Source organism: Euprymna scolopes, chromosome 17 (assembly GCF_053919585.1).
Source record: "Euprymna scolopes isolate OS-2025 chromosome 17, ASM5391958v1, whole genome shotgun sequence".
Lineage (NCBI taxonomy): Eukaryota > Metazoa > Mollusca > Cephalopoda > Sepiida > Sepiolidae > Euprymna > Euprymna scolopes.
The window spans coordinates 27157006-27172726 of NC_136498.1; the positions used below are offsets into that span (position 1 = coordinate 27157006).

A 15721-nucleotide genomic window follows, 5' to 3' on the forward strand; every position below is an offset into this window, starting at 1 on the left:
TCGAGGGTGCTCACGTCGTGGGGGTACAAGTGATTGCAGTTGGTCGGAGCATTCACCACTAAAATACTTGTAGAAAAGGCAGAGGGATGCAACATTTCGTCGATGGGACAGAGGCTGAAGCTTAGATGCCAGTTCAGGGCCTATCAGGTTTGCGACTCTCTTTTATCTAAGTTTTCCTTGACATTGTCGCCCATATTCTCAGCTGCCCACTGATATGTTTGAGCCACCCACATAGAGAAGATTACATCAGGAATTATTTCCTTCTCCATATGACAAGCTGCAGCATGCCCAAAACCATTGCAGACCTTGCTACAAGATTGGTGGCAGGGACTTCTGTTCGGGATGTTGGCAGTGAACAGAGAAAAATGATACAATGTAGATAAGTTATTGATATACTTTTAAAATAAATTGATATACTTTTAAAACAAATTGCAAAGCATAATCAGATTGTTTAACAGTTAAATTATCTCAAAGCTTTGGATTTTTTATTTTGATTTATTTATTTATTTATTTTTTTAGGAATAAAGCTCATTAGCAACTCTTACAAAACCTCTTTCTTATTTGAGATTTGTGCAGGTATTGGGAAGGGTGCATTGTCTAAGAAAGATTCCCAATATGGTAATCTCATTCCACACAGATATGGAAACAATCCTTTATAATAGGACTAGCAGGGAAACCTGACGTTGCTCAGGATTGTATGATGATCAACAAATGTTTTACGCTCTCATATTTTTATTGTCATTGAAATTGGTGAAATTGCTCATTTTTCAATCATATCGAATGATTGCCTGCTCTAGTTGGGGACCCATCGTGTTGCATTAGGAGGAAGCTTCACATGCTTCCCCACCGTGACTTAGTCCACAATACATTGTAATCTACACTGCACTGTAGAGAACCTACTGGTGATTTTATAAAATTTTTTATATATAATGGCTTGAATTAAAGTTTAAAATTCAAAAGTCAAGTATCATAGTTCAGTTGTGCTCTAAACAGAAACATTGATTTCAAATGCACCTTTCTCTTATCAATGAACCTACTGTTGATTTTATATGCCAGACCTTTCTGCTTGTGTGGTAAAACTTCTCAAATACACTTGTGATGTTAGGCTGTATAAGCTGTTAACTTTGATCAAAACCGCCTGTTCATTCTATCGGATTTTATCAATCATCAATACTTATCAAAGACATTCTGATACAAAACCTATCTAAGAACACTGTCAGATACATAAAGTATGTTTGTATAAAATTTCATAAAAATCGGACCAACTGTTTTGGAGTTCATAGAAAACAATTTTTGATGTACAAATTTGAAACTTGATATATAAGGAATTTGGACATGTGCAAATGGCTGGTAAAATAGCTGATAAGTGAAAAAAATTTAAGAAATGTGAACTTGACGGGTGTAAGTTGACTACACTGCGTATCAAATTATTAACAAGTTTATATTTTTCTTAATATTTAAGGAACGAGTGAATAAAATCCATGAAACTTTGAGAAAATGCTTACAATACTATTCAGCTACTTCAGTCAAAAAATAAAAGTATTTAAAGGAGTATTAGTGAAACTATGACAGAAGATAAGAATATCTGTTGCTTTCAGTGTGTCAAGTTATTAACGAGGTTAAGAAAAAAAACACAATATACCCATAACTTGTTTATTGAAATAATTTTCAAACATTAAATGAACTAGGTAAAATGCTTAGAACACAATAACTGCATAGCAATTTCTACGTTGATATAATAAGTAGGGGATATGCGATCTTTTTTATGAATGACTTGTAAAAGACGTTGGTCCACAGAATTAGTCAAATTTGTCATTTCGTCAACAGTTATTCCTCGCAATACCTCTTGGAGAGCATCCCACAACTCATCTTTGCTCTTAAATTGGCATCCACTTGCAAAGAGGCGTCGCTTCATGATACTCCAAAGGTTCTCGGGTTCAAATCTGGCGAATTCGCAGGCCACTCCATCTTTCGTAGGCCAGAGAACCCCAGTTGTTGCAAATACATTTTGCTTTTGTTTGCTGCATGTAAAAGAAGCATTATTCTGCATAAAAATAATAGTTCTTCTGAACGTCAACTTTTGCTTCTTCAGCCATGGTTCAAAGTGCTCCTTCAGAAAAACTATGTAAGCATTTGACATCATTTTTATGCCTTCTGGGACTTTCCATGTGCCAATTAAAGTACCTCCAATAATCCCAGCCCAAATCATTATCCCACCACCACCTTGTTGGCACCTCAAACACTGATGAAGATGTTGTCCATCTAGGGCCCATCCCTTGCTCCAGCCATCTGGGTCATCCAGAGTGACACGCACTTCATCCGTAAACAAAACTTTGGAAAAATCCGTTTTCATGTTGTCCTCTGCCCATTTCAATCGGTTTTGTATGTGATGTCGCTTTAATGGAGGCTTTGTCACAGGCTTAATAGACTTTGCCACATCTTTCAGAAGGCGACATCGAGTACCTTTTGGGACATTCTTCAATCCAGCTTGATCAAAGACTTCTCGACTTGTCTGCCCAGGTTTCTTAACAACTTAACGTTTAATTAGGAGTAGAGAACGGCGTGAAACAACTCTAGATTTACCTTTATCAGCTCTCTTACGTACCTTTGTAGGGTCCTTGACAAAGTTCTTCACAGTTTGATGGTACCTTCTTATCATTTTCGATATTTCGAGGGTAGTTTTATTTTTTGCTAGCTCTTCTGTAATAGTACTCTTTTCAGAACTACTTAAAGCACTTTACGACCCATTTTATTGACGAAACAAACAGCCTTGTTAATAATTTGACACACGTCAAATACCGCGAATTCAGTAATTGCGATGGTAAATTGTTTACATTGCACAGAACAGTACGAAAATTTCACAGTACAGGCAGCTCATCATTGCCAACGTTTCCGAAGCTTTTGATACAAAACAATCGGTAAGTTTCTGAAACTGGTAGAAAAATGTTATCTTGTTAATAATTTGACACGCAGTGTAAATATGTTTCTTTTACACATGCACAAATATACATTTGTATCTTTAACAGTGTTATTCTTTAAAGTTTTAATATGCATATTGATTCGGATCAGATGGTAACAAATAATGCTGTAGTGTTTTCTTCTTTTTTTTTTTTTTTTAACTTTTAAACTATACATTAGGGTACACTATAATAACACTGGTCAACAAAAATTGGTTGTCTGTTTTTTATTTCAGCTGATTTAGGACGAATCTGATGCGCTGAATCCAAAAATCACATTGATTTTGCTTTTGATTTTGAGCTATCACCACATGTATTTACATTTTTGTTTACATGTATGCATGTGTGGAGCATTTTAGAAGTTGGTGAGAGTAAAATACCATGTTTTGATTGGAAATGATTATTTTAATGACAAGAAGTATTCAAGTCCGATAGTTCGGCCGATTATGTCAAAAAGGGATCAGTTTGAATTCATAAAATCTCAAAATCTTCCAAAAATTGGTGCAGCACCATGCTCAGCAAAGGACTGGCTATGCGGGAGGAATTGGTACCTTGCAAAGAAAGGAACATCAACTACCCTCTGGTGAACAGAGACAGAATATTCTTCCCACCATTGCACGTCAAGCTCAGCTTAATTAAGCAGTTCATCAAGGCTCTAGACAAGGATGGTGACTACTTCACTTACTTGTGCCAGGTTTTTCCAGAATTGACCAAATAGAAGTTGAAAGATAGCATCTTTGATGGTCTTCAGATCTGGCAGCTTATCAGAGATCCAAAGTTCGAAAACTCCATGAATGAAGTGGAACTGGAAGTGCGGAAGGGATTTGTTCTGGTAGTGAAGAATTTTCTTGGCAATAATAAGGTGAGAAATTACGCAGAACTTGTCAACAACATCAGCTGACTGTTTTCATAAACCTGAGCTGCAACGTGAGCGTCAAGATGCACAACCTTTTTCTGCACATGAACCAGTTTCCTGAGCACCTGGGTTCAATGAATGATAAGCAGGGGAGAGATTCCATCAGATAAAGGTGATGAAGACTAAGTATCAGGGTCACTGGGGTGCAGTCATGATGGCTGACTACTGTTGGAATCTGAAAAGAGAACTCTCTACCACTGAGCATTCCAAGAGTTTGAAGAAACAGAAGTTCAAACTCTGAAATTTGAACAATGGTGAAGCAACATGCAATTTACATGTACTTACCTTCATCAATGCCATTCAGTTTACAGTAATCGATGTTTCTATCAGGTAATCCATATATGTTGTTGACAAAACATATTTTTCTTTAAAAAAACATATTTAGGATGACGTGTTGAACAAAATAAACTGATAATGCCACAAAAATGTCATTGATTTTGTCACAAGAGGTCTTCTTTTTTTTTTTTCAAATCAACTTAGCACAAAAACCTGACCTGATGGAGAGAAACAGATGCCATTTTCTGACCCAACAGTGCAAAACTATTCTACATCAGTTTTTAGAACTCTAGACAACATTCAAAAAGTAAAAAAAATTGTTGCCCTTTGAATCAATAGAGAATTGTGTCTACGAATATGAAATCGAGAGCTGCATAAATTGAAATATCATATTTAAATGTATTTTATGACCAGACAATGCTGGGTTAGTATGTGTGTATATATATATATATATATATATATATATATATATATATATATAAACAACATTGATGATTCATTTCGGACCTTATGGAGTACAATTTCATTAAATTTATTGACTTTTGGTATTTTTCGATAATCTGCTTGCATCTAAGATCGAATTTTCTTCATTGTAGATCTTACAGAGTACAACTCCATTAATTTGATTTTTAAAATTTTAACCAATTTTTTTGCACTATACTATAATATATCTAGATTCTTCCTTTGGCTTCACATATTATTTCATTAATTAATTGATTGATTTTTTTCTTTTTTATCGATAATGCCTTTTTGTTTCACAAAACAAAGTATGCATAAGATTTATTATTAGCCATACACTTTCACTTATTGCTGAATTGAACCAACAACCCAGAAAGGCTAATGTTATCCTGGATAGATTGAAAAATAGGGTTAGAGATTTTAAAAAATCTGACAGAACTCACCAAAGGTTATGAGATATATATATATATATATATATATATATATATATATATATATATATATATATATATATATATATGATTTGTGACCTATCATGGGATGATACATTTTCCTCTTACGATATGAAGAAATGATTTATTACATAAAAGATAATATTAATTATCCAAATAATAACATATAATAAAAATAAAATATAATAAAAATAATTATTAATATTATTATTGATTATAAAAAAATAAAAATACTTAATAATAATAAAAATAAAAAATTAATTATATGGAAATAACAATAAAAGATTCTATAAAATAATATAAAAAGTATTAAGAATTTGAATGTAAAACGTTTTCTTTTAGCATCTCTGGAGATTTTCAAAACATGGAACAAAAACATTCTAAATGGTTTGTTCCTGAACCTTCTCTAGCGATAGCTATAAAAAGCAAACGATCGCTATTTATAACTCAGGGAAATAACTATTATTTCCCTTACACTATCGATTATAAACAGCTTATTAGACGTTTCGTTTTCTTTACTATTTTTGATTTTGTTTTTCTTTTTATTCATTAATAAAAATTTGTTTGCCTTTTCAAATTATCTTTTTTTTACTCTTTTATTTTTGATTGATATGTTTGCGGTATTCCGATATCCCTAGACTCTGTAACAGACCTCAGCACTTTTTGAAACAAATCCTAATCCACGTGTGCAAGGCTAGAACATCAACACAATTTATGTAAACGACATTATTATAATCTAATGAGGGGATTGTATTAACTATCAAATTGTGTTGGGGCTTGCTAGGAGTGGCACCGTTCACTCATTTCCTGCTGAGCCAACATTCAAAGGTTTTTGCAGGAGGAACCTGAGGATCTGAAACCTCTCCGTAAACAACTGAGAGACTTAAGTTGCTGATTGCACTACCTGATGTCCTGCTGTTCATGAGCGCATGGAAGAGGAAAGGAGTGATCAGTTTGTTGCATTGATGAAAGATTGGAGACTACATGTTACAGTAGAACTTACAACCTAACAACTGATACCAGTGGCCATTGTAACTTTCACCGATGCGCTCCTGTTACGATTCATACAAGCATGCATGTCATCCATAATCTCACAATTACACTATCTGATATCATGTTGTTCATGAGCACATTACAGAGGCAAATGGGAAGAGTTGTTTGGTTTGTGGCATAGATGAAAGATTGAAGACGGCATGTAACAGTTGCATTCACAATGCAACAATTGTTTTAGTTGCACTACAGACTACATCATGCTGCATCGTCACGGTAGACTTGAAAGTGCATCCATCATGATCTCTCAAGATGAGGGTGCCATAAATAAAAACATGATGTACCCAGTTCCATATTTACTTTAGTGCTTTTTTACAGGGTGGGGCAGAGCAACTTGCTTATTTGCGTATCAATTAAAACCAAAAAAATGCTAGTTGCTCTGCCCCACCATCTATATAAATTGCCAAAAATTCACAATATTAATTTATTATATAGAGGGAAGTTGTGTGTGTGTGTGTGTGTGCGCGTATGTCTAGCTAAAATTGAAAAACTACAAAACAAACACCTATAAAATTGGTATATTCTTTATCAACATTGTCCCGAATGAATGTATTGGAGTTTATTAAGATTGTCACCATGTATGTATTCCCTACTGATATGACATTCAAAGGCAAAAATGTTTTTTTTATTATTCATACTTTGGAGGTCAACTGGGTCAGGTTTCATTGGAAGGGAGGGGGCTATATATGTAATAATTTACTTTTTAATTTTATAGAAAATGCAGAAAATTCTCTGAGGAATCCATATGACAGAGATTTGTATGATCATGTGTCCGACATCAGGAATGGGCTGTGTGAAGAAAGAAGAGGTTGAGGAGAGGGAAGGGGAAAGAGAAAGATAGAGAGGTGGAAATAGAAGTTTTAATAGCAATATGTTAGAGTTTTATCCTTGGCAATGCCAGGTACCTCTGCTAGTTTTTAAATGTTTTACTGTTGTATGTAGATGAAACATTAAAAGTTTAAATTTAAGTAATTTCAAGTATTATTTGCTAAATATTTCAGAATATGAAATTGTTTTCCAAAATTAAATCTGATTTTTCTCATCCTTTTTTTTCAGTATTATGCTGAATCTCATGCTATCATCTACATTGATTTTTCTCATCCTTTTTTTTCAGTATTATGCTGAATCTCATGCTATCATCTACATTGTGGATTCCTCTGATCGAGAACGACTTGAAGAATCCAAAGAAGCTTTTGGTGTGTAAATTATTTCTGTTTCTTTTTTTAATCTCAGTCATTCTTATTTTATTCATGTAATTTATTAACCAAATGATGCCGTTAATAACACAGAACTGATTATTACTTAGCACTTTTATCCATTGCATGATAAATTTTAAATGACAATCTTCTGGAAATTAACCTTTTATGACCTGGTTGAACTAATTTGTTCAGTCATAAATAAATGAATATAACGGCATAAATAAAACGGGAATTGATTCAAACACGCATTGTACGTATTAGTTTAGTATCTGTGTAGATGCCAGATACCTCCAGATTACAGATAGATGGTAACAATCTTAATAAACTCCAATACATTCATTCGGGGCAAAGCCAAGTACGTTCAAGGATGGAATACTGCTGCCATATCTGGGCAGGAGCTGCTAAAAATAGCCTATCCTGCCTTGACAGAGTACAAAATAAACTTAATAGCTTAGTGGGGGATCCCTTTTCTCTACCCTGCAACCTCTCTCCCACAGAAGAGACGTTGCGAGCCTATCCTTGTTTTATCGTTATTTCCATGGCAGGTGCTCATCTGAACTCTAATCTCTGGTCCCCCCTCTCGCCAATCTTTCACGAAAAACACCCGTCTAGCCGAATCCACTGTGAAAAATTTCCCCCACTCTTTATCTGTACCTAAATCAAAACGTGGATTCCATGAACAAAGCTTCTTTCTTAGAACTGCATGCCTGTGGAACTCTGTTCCGTCTGCCTGCTTCCCACCTGACTACAACTTGGATGTGTTCAAGTCCAACGTTAACAAATTCCTAATGAACCGTCCCCTTAAGTAAACACTTCATCAAATCTCCACACTAACGTAATGTACTTGCAATAACCCTTATCCCTGAGTGGCTTCCAGGCCTTGATAAGTGGTGACCACTGTGTAAAAAAAAAACAAAAAAAACTATTCATTGCTTACATTCAGTATGCCGCCAGCTTTCTCAGAAAGTGGAGGATTTCGTTTGTTGTCATGAACTCACTTTTTTTTCAAGCATTATGGATAATAATCAAGGTAAGTTTATGAAATGCAAAAATTCTCAGTGGTAGTTTAACTATTAAACTTCATAATTTTTCCAGTTTAAAGACGATCATAGTATCATTACCCTTTAAACAAACTAAAATTAACAAATATTTTTTTAATCATCTACATCATAATTCAGGTCATAAAGGGTTAAAGGTTAAATCCTTAGTAAAGGTACAACGAACAATGTGATTAAGAATTATTTAAGACGTCTACCCGGTCATGGCTGACGGAATGAAAACAACATTACCCCATGTATTAAATAAAGGCAAATTTTCAAGATTGATAGAAAGATTCCCAGGTTCGGCAAGATGAAACTGAAGAAATTTGGTGGTTACATCATGAGAAATTTATGAGAATAACATCCAAGATGAGAACGATAGTACAAATGATCCAAATAATACAAATTATCGATCTTCATCTAAAAAAATTCCAAGAGATATTCTCTACTCACTAAGAGATTAAGAACATAAGAGTCTAAAAAAGATTTTCTTTATTTTCATCACATGCTCTGTATCAATGACACAGATTCTAAACGACAGTATTCTTGAGGTTGAAGGTTTAATCCTCAGTATAGGCAGTACAAAGAATATAATTAAAAATTACCTAAAATTTTTATCAGGTCATGACTGACAGAATGTGAGCAAGCTACTAACGTGAAATAAATAAAAGTTTCTGTCCAAAATTCCATAAAAATTGCTGTTTTCAACATAACGGTTCCAGAGTTCGGCATAACAGTTCCAGGGTTCGGCATAACAGTTCCAGGGTTCGACATAATGGTTCCAAGGTTCCACATAAAGATTCTAGAGTTCGATAAAGTTACATCACTTGAAATATTTTGAGAGTACCGTCCAAATAATTCATTAACCAAATGCTAATGATAGTAACTTAGAATTGATCAGTAATCAGCACTTTATCCGTTGTGTCATGGGTTCTAAGTGAGTGTTCTAAAGATTAAAGGTTTAACCTCAGTATAGACAGTACTAGTAATATAATCAAGAATTGCTTAAGACTTGTACCAGCTCAGGCTGACAGAAGGAGAACAATCTACCGTCGTAGAATAGATAAAGGATTTTTTCTGAAATTTCATATTTATTCCCAAGTTTGACTAGATGCAACTAAAGAAAGTCGTAAGTTGTGAAAATAACATCCAAAATGGGAACAGTAGTCCAAATAATCCAAATTTTTAATTCCCATCAAAAAAAAATTTAGAAAAAATAAATAAAATAAAATAAGTGTGTTACGAAGTGGCATTGAATAAAGATTATTTATTCCATATCTAGTTGGAAGTGCTATTTCTGATATTTTCATTCTCCTAGATTAGTTGCTCTGCCTAGGCTTGACAGTCTAGTCTACCCTGCTACGTGTTGCATAATAAAATAATCTCTTAGTGATAGCGTCACAAATAAAATTCATCTTTTAATGATGTATCAACGTTGGGACAACATATATATCATGGTGTTGAAATTTTTATGTAACTATGAAGGTCTGTGTAACTTTAGTAATGTCTATGCAACGTTATAGCAAGGTATGTGTACCTATGAAGGAACAAATATGTAACCTTGTAACAAGGACTTTGTAACTATATAGCAAGGTGTGTGTAACTTTGTAACAACGAATATGTAACCTTATATCCAGATCTGCGTAATTTTATCGTAAGACATAAAACATTTCAGCAGTATTTATGTAATGTTGTAGAAACGCCTATATAATTCTGTAACATACTAATGTAATGTAATCACACCTATATAATTCTGTAGCATACTAATGTAACGTAATCACACCTATATAATTCTGTAACATACTAATGTAACGTAATCACGCCTATATAATTCTGTAGCATACTAATGTAACGTAATCACACCTATATAATTCTGTAACATACTAATGTAACGTAATCACACCTATATAATTCTGTAGCATACTAATGTAATGTAATCACACCTATATAATTCTGTAGCATACTAATGTAACGTAATCACACCTATATAATTCTGTAGCATACTAATGTAACGTAATCACACCTATATAATTCTGTAACATACTAATGTAATGTAATCACACCTATATAATTCTGTAGCATACTAATGTAACGTAATCACACCTATATAATTCTGTAACATACTAATGTAACGTAATCACACCTATATAATTCTGTAGCATACTAATATAACGTAATCACACCTATATAATTCTGTAACATACTAATGTAACGTAATCACACCTATATAATTCTGTAGCATACTAATGTAATGTAATCACACCTATATAATTCTGTAGCATACTAATGTAATGTAATCACACCTATATAATTCTGTAGCATACTAATGTAACGTAATCACACCTATATAATTCTGTAACATACTAATGTAACGTAATCACACCTATATAATTCTGTAGCATACTAATGTAACGTAATCACACCTATATAATTCTGTAGCATACTAATGTAACGTAATCACACCTATATAATTCTGTAGCATACTAATGTAACGTAATCACACCTATATAATTCTGTAACATACTAATGTAACGTAATCACACCTATATAATTCTGTAGCATACTAATGTAACGTAATCACACCTATATAAGTCTGTAGCATACTAATGTAACGTAATCACACCTATATAATTCTGTAGCATACTAATGTAACGTAATCACACCTATATAATTCTGTAACATACTAATGTAACGTAATCACACCTATATAATTCTGTAGCATACTAATGTAACGTAATCACACCTATATAATTCTGTAGCATACTAATGTAACGTAATCACACCTATATAATTCTGTAACATACTAATGTAACGTAATCACACCTATATAATTCTGTAGCATACTAATGTAACGTAATCACACCTATATAATTCTGTAACATACTAATGTAACGTAATCACACCTATATAATTCTGTAGCATACTAATTTAATGTAATCACACCTATATAATTCTGTAGCATACTAATGTAACGTAATCACACCTATATAATTCTGTAGCATACTAATGTAACGTAATCACACCTATATAATTCCGTAGCATACTAATGTAACGTAATCACACCTTTATAATTCTGTAATATACTAATGTAACGTAATCACACCTATATAATTCTGTAACATACTAATGTAACGTAATCACACTAATATTATGTAGAAATATGACTTTTTTAACTGTTGTGGCCCTGCAAGAAACCCTAACTCTTTGGTAGCGCTTAGAGCGGCTGCTCCATCAAGAGTTGAATAATATCGGGATGTTTGTAGTGCCATGTCGCACATGGATAGGAACCCTGCACTCATTCCCGGTGGGCTTTTCTGAGGCTACAGTCCTAGTAGATGGAAGTTGCAAGCCTATTTTTGTTTTATCGTTATTTCCATGGCAGGTGTTCGTCTGAACTCCAATCTCTGGTCCCCCCTCGCCAATCTTTTACAAAAAACACCCATCTAGCTGAATCCACTGTCAAAAACTTTCCTCACTCTTTATCTATGCCTAAATCAAAACGTAGATTCCATGAACAAAGCTTCTTTCTTAGAACTGCACGCCTGTGGAACTCTGTTCCATCTGCCTGCTTCCCTGTTGACTACGACTTGGATGTCTTCAAGTCCAATGTAAACAAATTCCTGATGAACTGCCCCCTTAAGTAGACACTTTAAATATCCACACTAACGTACTGTACTTACAATAACCCTTATCCCTGAGTGGCTTCCAGGCTTTGATAAGTAGTGACCACTTGTAAAAAAAAAAAAAAAAAGGTCAGCTGATGGTCTACTTGTGTTGCATGCCTGGTGTTCTGCATAACCACTTGTTCAGCACCCTTTACCTACATCTTGCTGCCCAACTCCCCACCTAGTACTCCTGTAGCCTGTGTCCCTAATAGTAGCCCCCTACATCAAAGTAGCAATGTGCCTTGTTAGGGATGAAAATGTAATAAGACAGTTGTATAAACAAAAAGTGTATTAACAAAAGTATATTATTAAAGTACACATCATGATTCTGGGGCCATAACTGCCATGAATTGCTCCCAGGATGTTTACTATATCTATTGTCTCTATTTTACTTGACATAGGTATATCAGCTTATCCTATAGCATTAATTTGTTTACATTAAACTTTAATTTGTAAACGATGATTAAATTATTTATTCATTTTCATGTTTTTATCTGCTTTCCAGACCGGATGATCTCAAATGAAGCCCTCTTAACTGTCCCTCTTCTCCTCTTGGCAAACAAACAAGATTTACAAGTGAGTACCCTCGTTTTTCCCTTCTGTAATGCATCAAACCAATCATGGAATAAACGACATAGAATCATTAACAGTGTACATAAAAGCTTTGAACAGCAAGTTGTTATATACTGTAGTTTTAAATATTGGAATTTATTCTTCGTCAGTATTGCCCAGAATGAATAATATCTAAAATGAAAAAAAAATAATTATTCATTCTTGTTTTTGGGCTCAACTGGGTCAGGTTTCGCCAGGGATGGGAGATGGATTGGTCAGTCATTTTTTGTACTAACTTTGAGCGAAGGAAAAAAGGGGATGACCAGAGGGATGTCGAAAAACAGGAAAGGAGGATAAGAAAGACAGATTTGAATTAGGTCGAGAGATAAGAGTTTTAATATAAAAAAATATTATGCCTACTTTTTTATCTCTTCTGTTTTGTTTTATTCTGTTTTATTTTTATTTTTTTATGGCCCAGGGCAACACCAGATAGCCTTGCTAGTTTAAAATGCATCTAAATAAGGCAGATTGCCACTGAGGTGTGAAGGGCTACTGTGAATTATGAGCCAGATTTATAGAGGCATTCTAAGTGGAGAGTTGTGCAGCTAGATGTTTGCTCACATTATATTTTAAATTTCTGTATTTTGGTCCAGTCGGAGGGGGCAGGAAGAAAATTCCAGAGGTAAGCAGTTTAAGGAAAGAAGTTATTAAAGTAGAAATTTTCCTGGTATCTGGAAACTTCTACAGTGCTGATTGATGTGTTGGTCAGGGGTATTTACATTGAAGGAGCACAAGTGCAGCAGGTTTGTCGGAGCTTCATTTTTAGAGCAATAGCTCTTGACATATCAAAGGCTTTTGATAAGATATGACATGAAGGTCTACTTCACAAGATCACCAGCTATGGAATAGCTGGAAATTTCCTCAATTATTAAATCCTTTCTCTCTGATAAGCTTATAAGAGTAGTCGTTAATGGGCATCTGGGCCCAACTCTCTTCCTGATCTTCATCAATGATCTCCCAAAATCACATTCTTAGATCATTTGCAGACATTTATGCAGACGACACCACAATCTATGGCAACACTTCAAAAGCCTGCAATGACGAAGAGCTTTCTGATTCTCTCTCTTCTGAACTTGAGAATGTGGTGCAATGGAGAAAAGAGTGGCTGGTTAATTTTAATGCATCGAAAACCAAGCTTCTCTCCTTTAAACATAATCACTCTGACCTCCATCACGCACTAATTGGAATGAATGGCTCTCAGGGAAACTCCATGTCTTTACAAGCTTCTGAAACTGACCTTCACTCCTGATCTGAAATGGAACACATGCATCAAATCTGTTGCCAAGATTGCTGGAAAAATGGTTGGATTATTCTACCGCTCCAAAAGGTCATCTCACTACCGATGCAATCCCTTATCTGTGTAAGAGCTAAGCATGCTCTAAAATTGAGTACTGTTACGACATCTGGGCAGAAGCACCAGTATTGATAGAGTTCAAAACCGTATTCGAAACTTAGTTGGTGATGCCCTTTTTTCTTCCCTGCAACCTCTTTCCCACAGAAGAGATGTTGCAAGCCTCGCTCTGCTCTATCATTATTTTCATAGCAAGTGCTTGACTGAGTTCCAATCTATGGTTCCTCCTTGCCAAACTTTCATAAAACATTCGACTAGCTACAACCACTATTTACGATTTCCTCCACTTTCTCTCTGTGCCTAAATCTAAACACAGATTCCATGAACAAAGCTTCTTTCCCAGAACTGCCTACCTGTCTAACACTGTTCGGCTGGCCTGCTTCCCGGTTGAATACAATATGGTAGCCTTCAAATCCTATGTAAACAAGTTCTTGTTGAGTCATCCACATAAATAATGAAATTCTACCCAATTTGCATCATTAACGATTACTACATTACCACCTTACATTCATTAACCCTTATCCTTGAATGGCCTTCAGGTCTTGATAAGTTGTGACTCCCAAGGAAAAAAAAAAAAATTATTAATAATAAATTTAATAATAAATTGTAAAATAAGCACATGGATAGAGTATTGTGGTGATGGGACAGGGATTGGAGTTGTGCAGTGAGATGTTTGTTCATATTCTATTTAACTTTCTGCATATAAACCCAATTGAGCAGCTCTGGTCAATAATAAAGATGAGCGTTTATGAAGTAGGTGTTCAATTTTCGTCGAAGGATGAACTTTGGAGGAAGATTTTGGAAGTTTCCTATAGCATTACATCATCTCAAATTCGCCGATTGACATCATCAATTGACAAGAGGCTATTCAAAGTGATTTTAAAGCATGGAAGTTATGTTGATAAATAAATATTTCTTTAAACAATAATTAAAATAATGTGACACTCGTTCTTGTTTTTGGTTAATATTGTTATTGGATATGATCTTTATTTGATATAAATAGAAATATAAAGTTAGAATATTGTTTCATTACCGAAAATATACATTTTTACACACTTGCAATAAAGTGATACACACTTAAAATTACCAGAAGAAAGAAAAATTAGCATAACTTTCAAAATATTTGTTCAAATTCCACAAAAATCAGGGACATAATGCACCTTGTTATGCTCTTCCAATGTACCAAATTTCACTTCTTTGTTGGCCCTGTCGGTGGGGCATTAGAATACACCAACTGCCCCCCTGCAGAGGGTAAAAGTCCCTCAATGGGGGTCCTGGATATGACCTTAAACTATATCCAGTGGTGAGGCCCCAGCTTGTGAGCTTTGGGGAGTGTGGAGCCACCCTTTAATTACCATTGCTCCCAGGTCCACTCTGACCCAGAGTGGTAGTACCTGTTAGGATTCCAACTATGGGTTAAATAGAAACCAATTTGAAAACAACAAATATATTCTATTAAAAATTTTTTCTTCAAAATCTTTGGATTCGGCATTAAATAACCCGAAAAGGGTTGATATGCCGTAAAACAAAAACAACAAAAAAAAGATTCACTTCTTTGCATTTCATAGCAATTTCAAAATTACAAAAATATTGACCTGAAATTAAGCGATATACAGGGTTTATAATGTTGTTGTTTTGTTATTGTATATTTTCAATAATGCCCCCTTTTCTTATATTTTATTTCAATAAATCGGTTCACAATAGAAATATTGAAGAACAATAAAAGTGAAGGAACTGATTTGCC

The 15721-nt window shown here is 34.4% G+C and overlaps 1 protein-coding gene across 3 annotated transcripts in view; it reads left to right on the forward strand.

Annotated features, from left to right (window-relative positions):
• Nucleotides 1-15721, forward strand: part of LOC145296714 (ADP-ribosylation factor-related protein 1-like) — a 100944-nt gene that overhangs the window by 67874 nt on the left and 17349 nt on the right. For all 3 annotated transcript variants that reach the window (XM_080142699.1, XM_080142697.1, XM_080142698.1), the window contains exons 5-6: nt 7225-7306; nt 12520-12590. In XM_080142699.1, coding sequence (XP_079998825.1) covers nt 7225-7306; nt 12520-12590 — 153 coding nt within the window. The remainder of the gene's footprint in view (nt 1-7224; nt 7307-12519; nt 12591-15721) is intronic.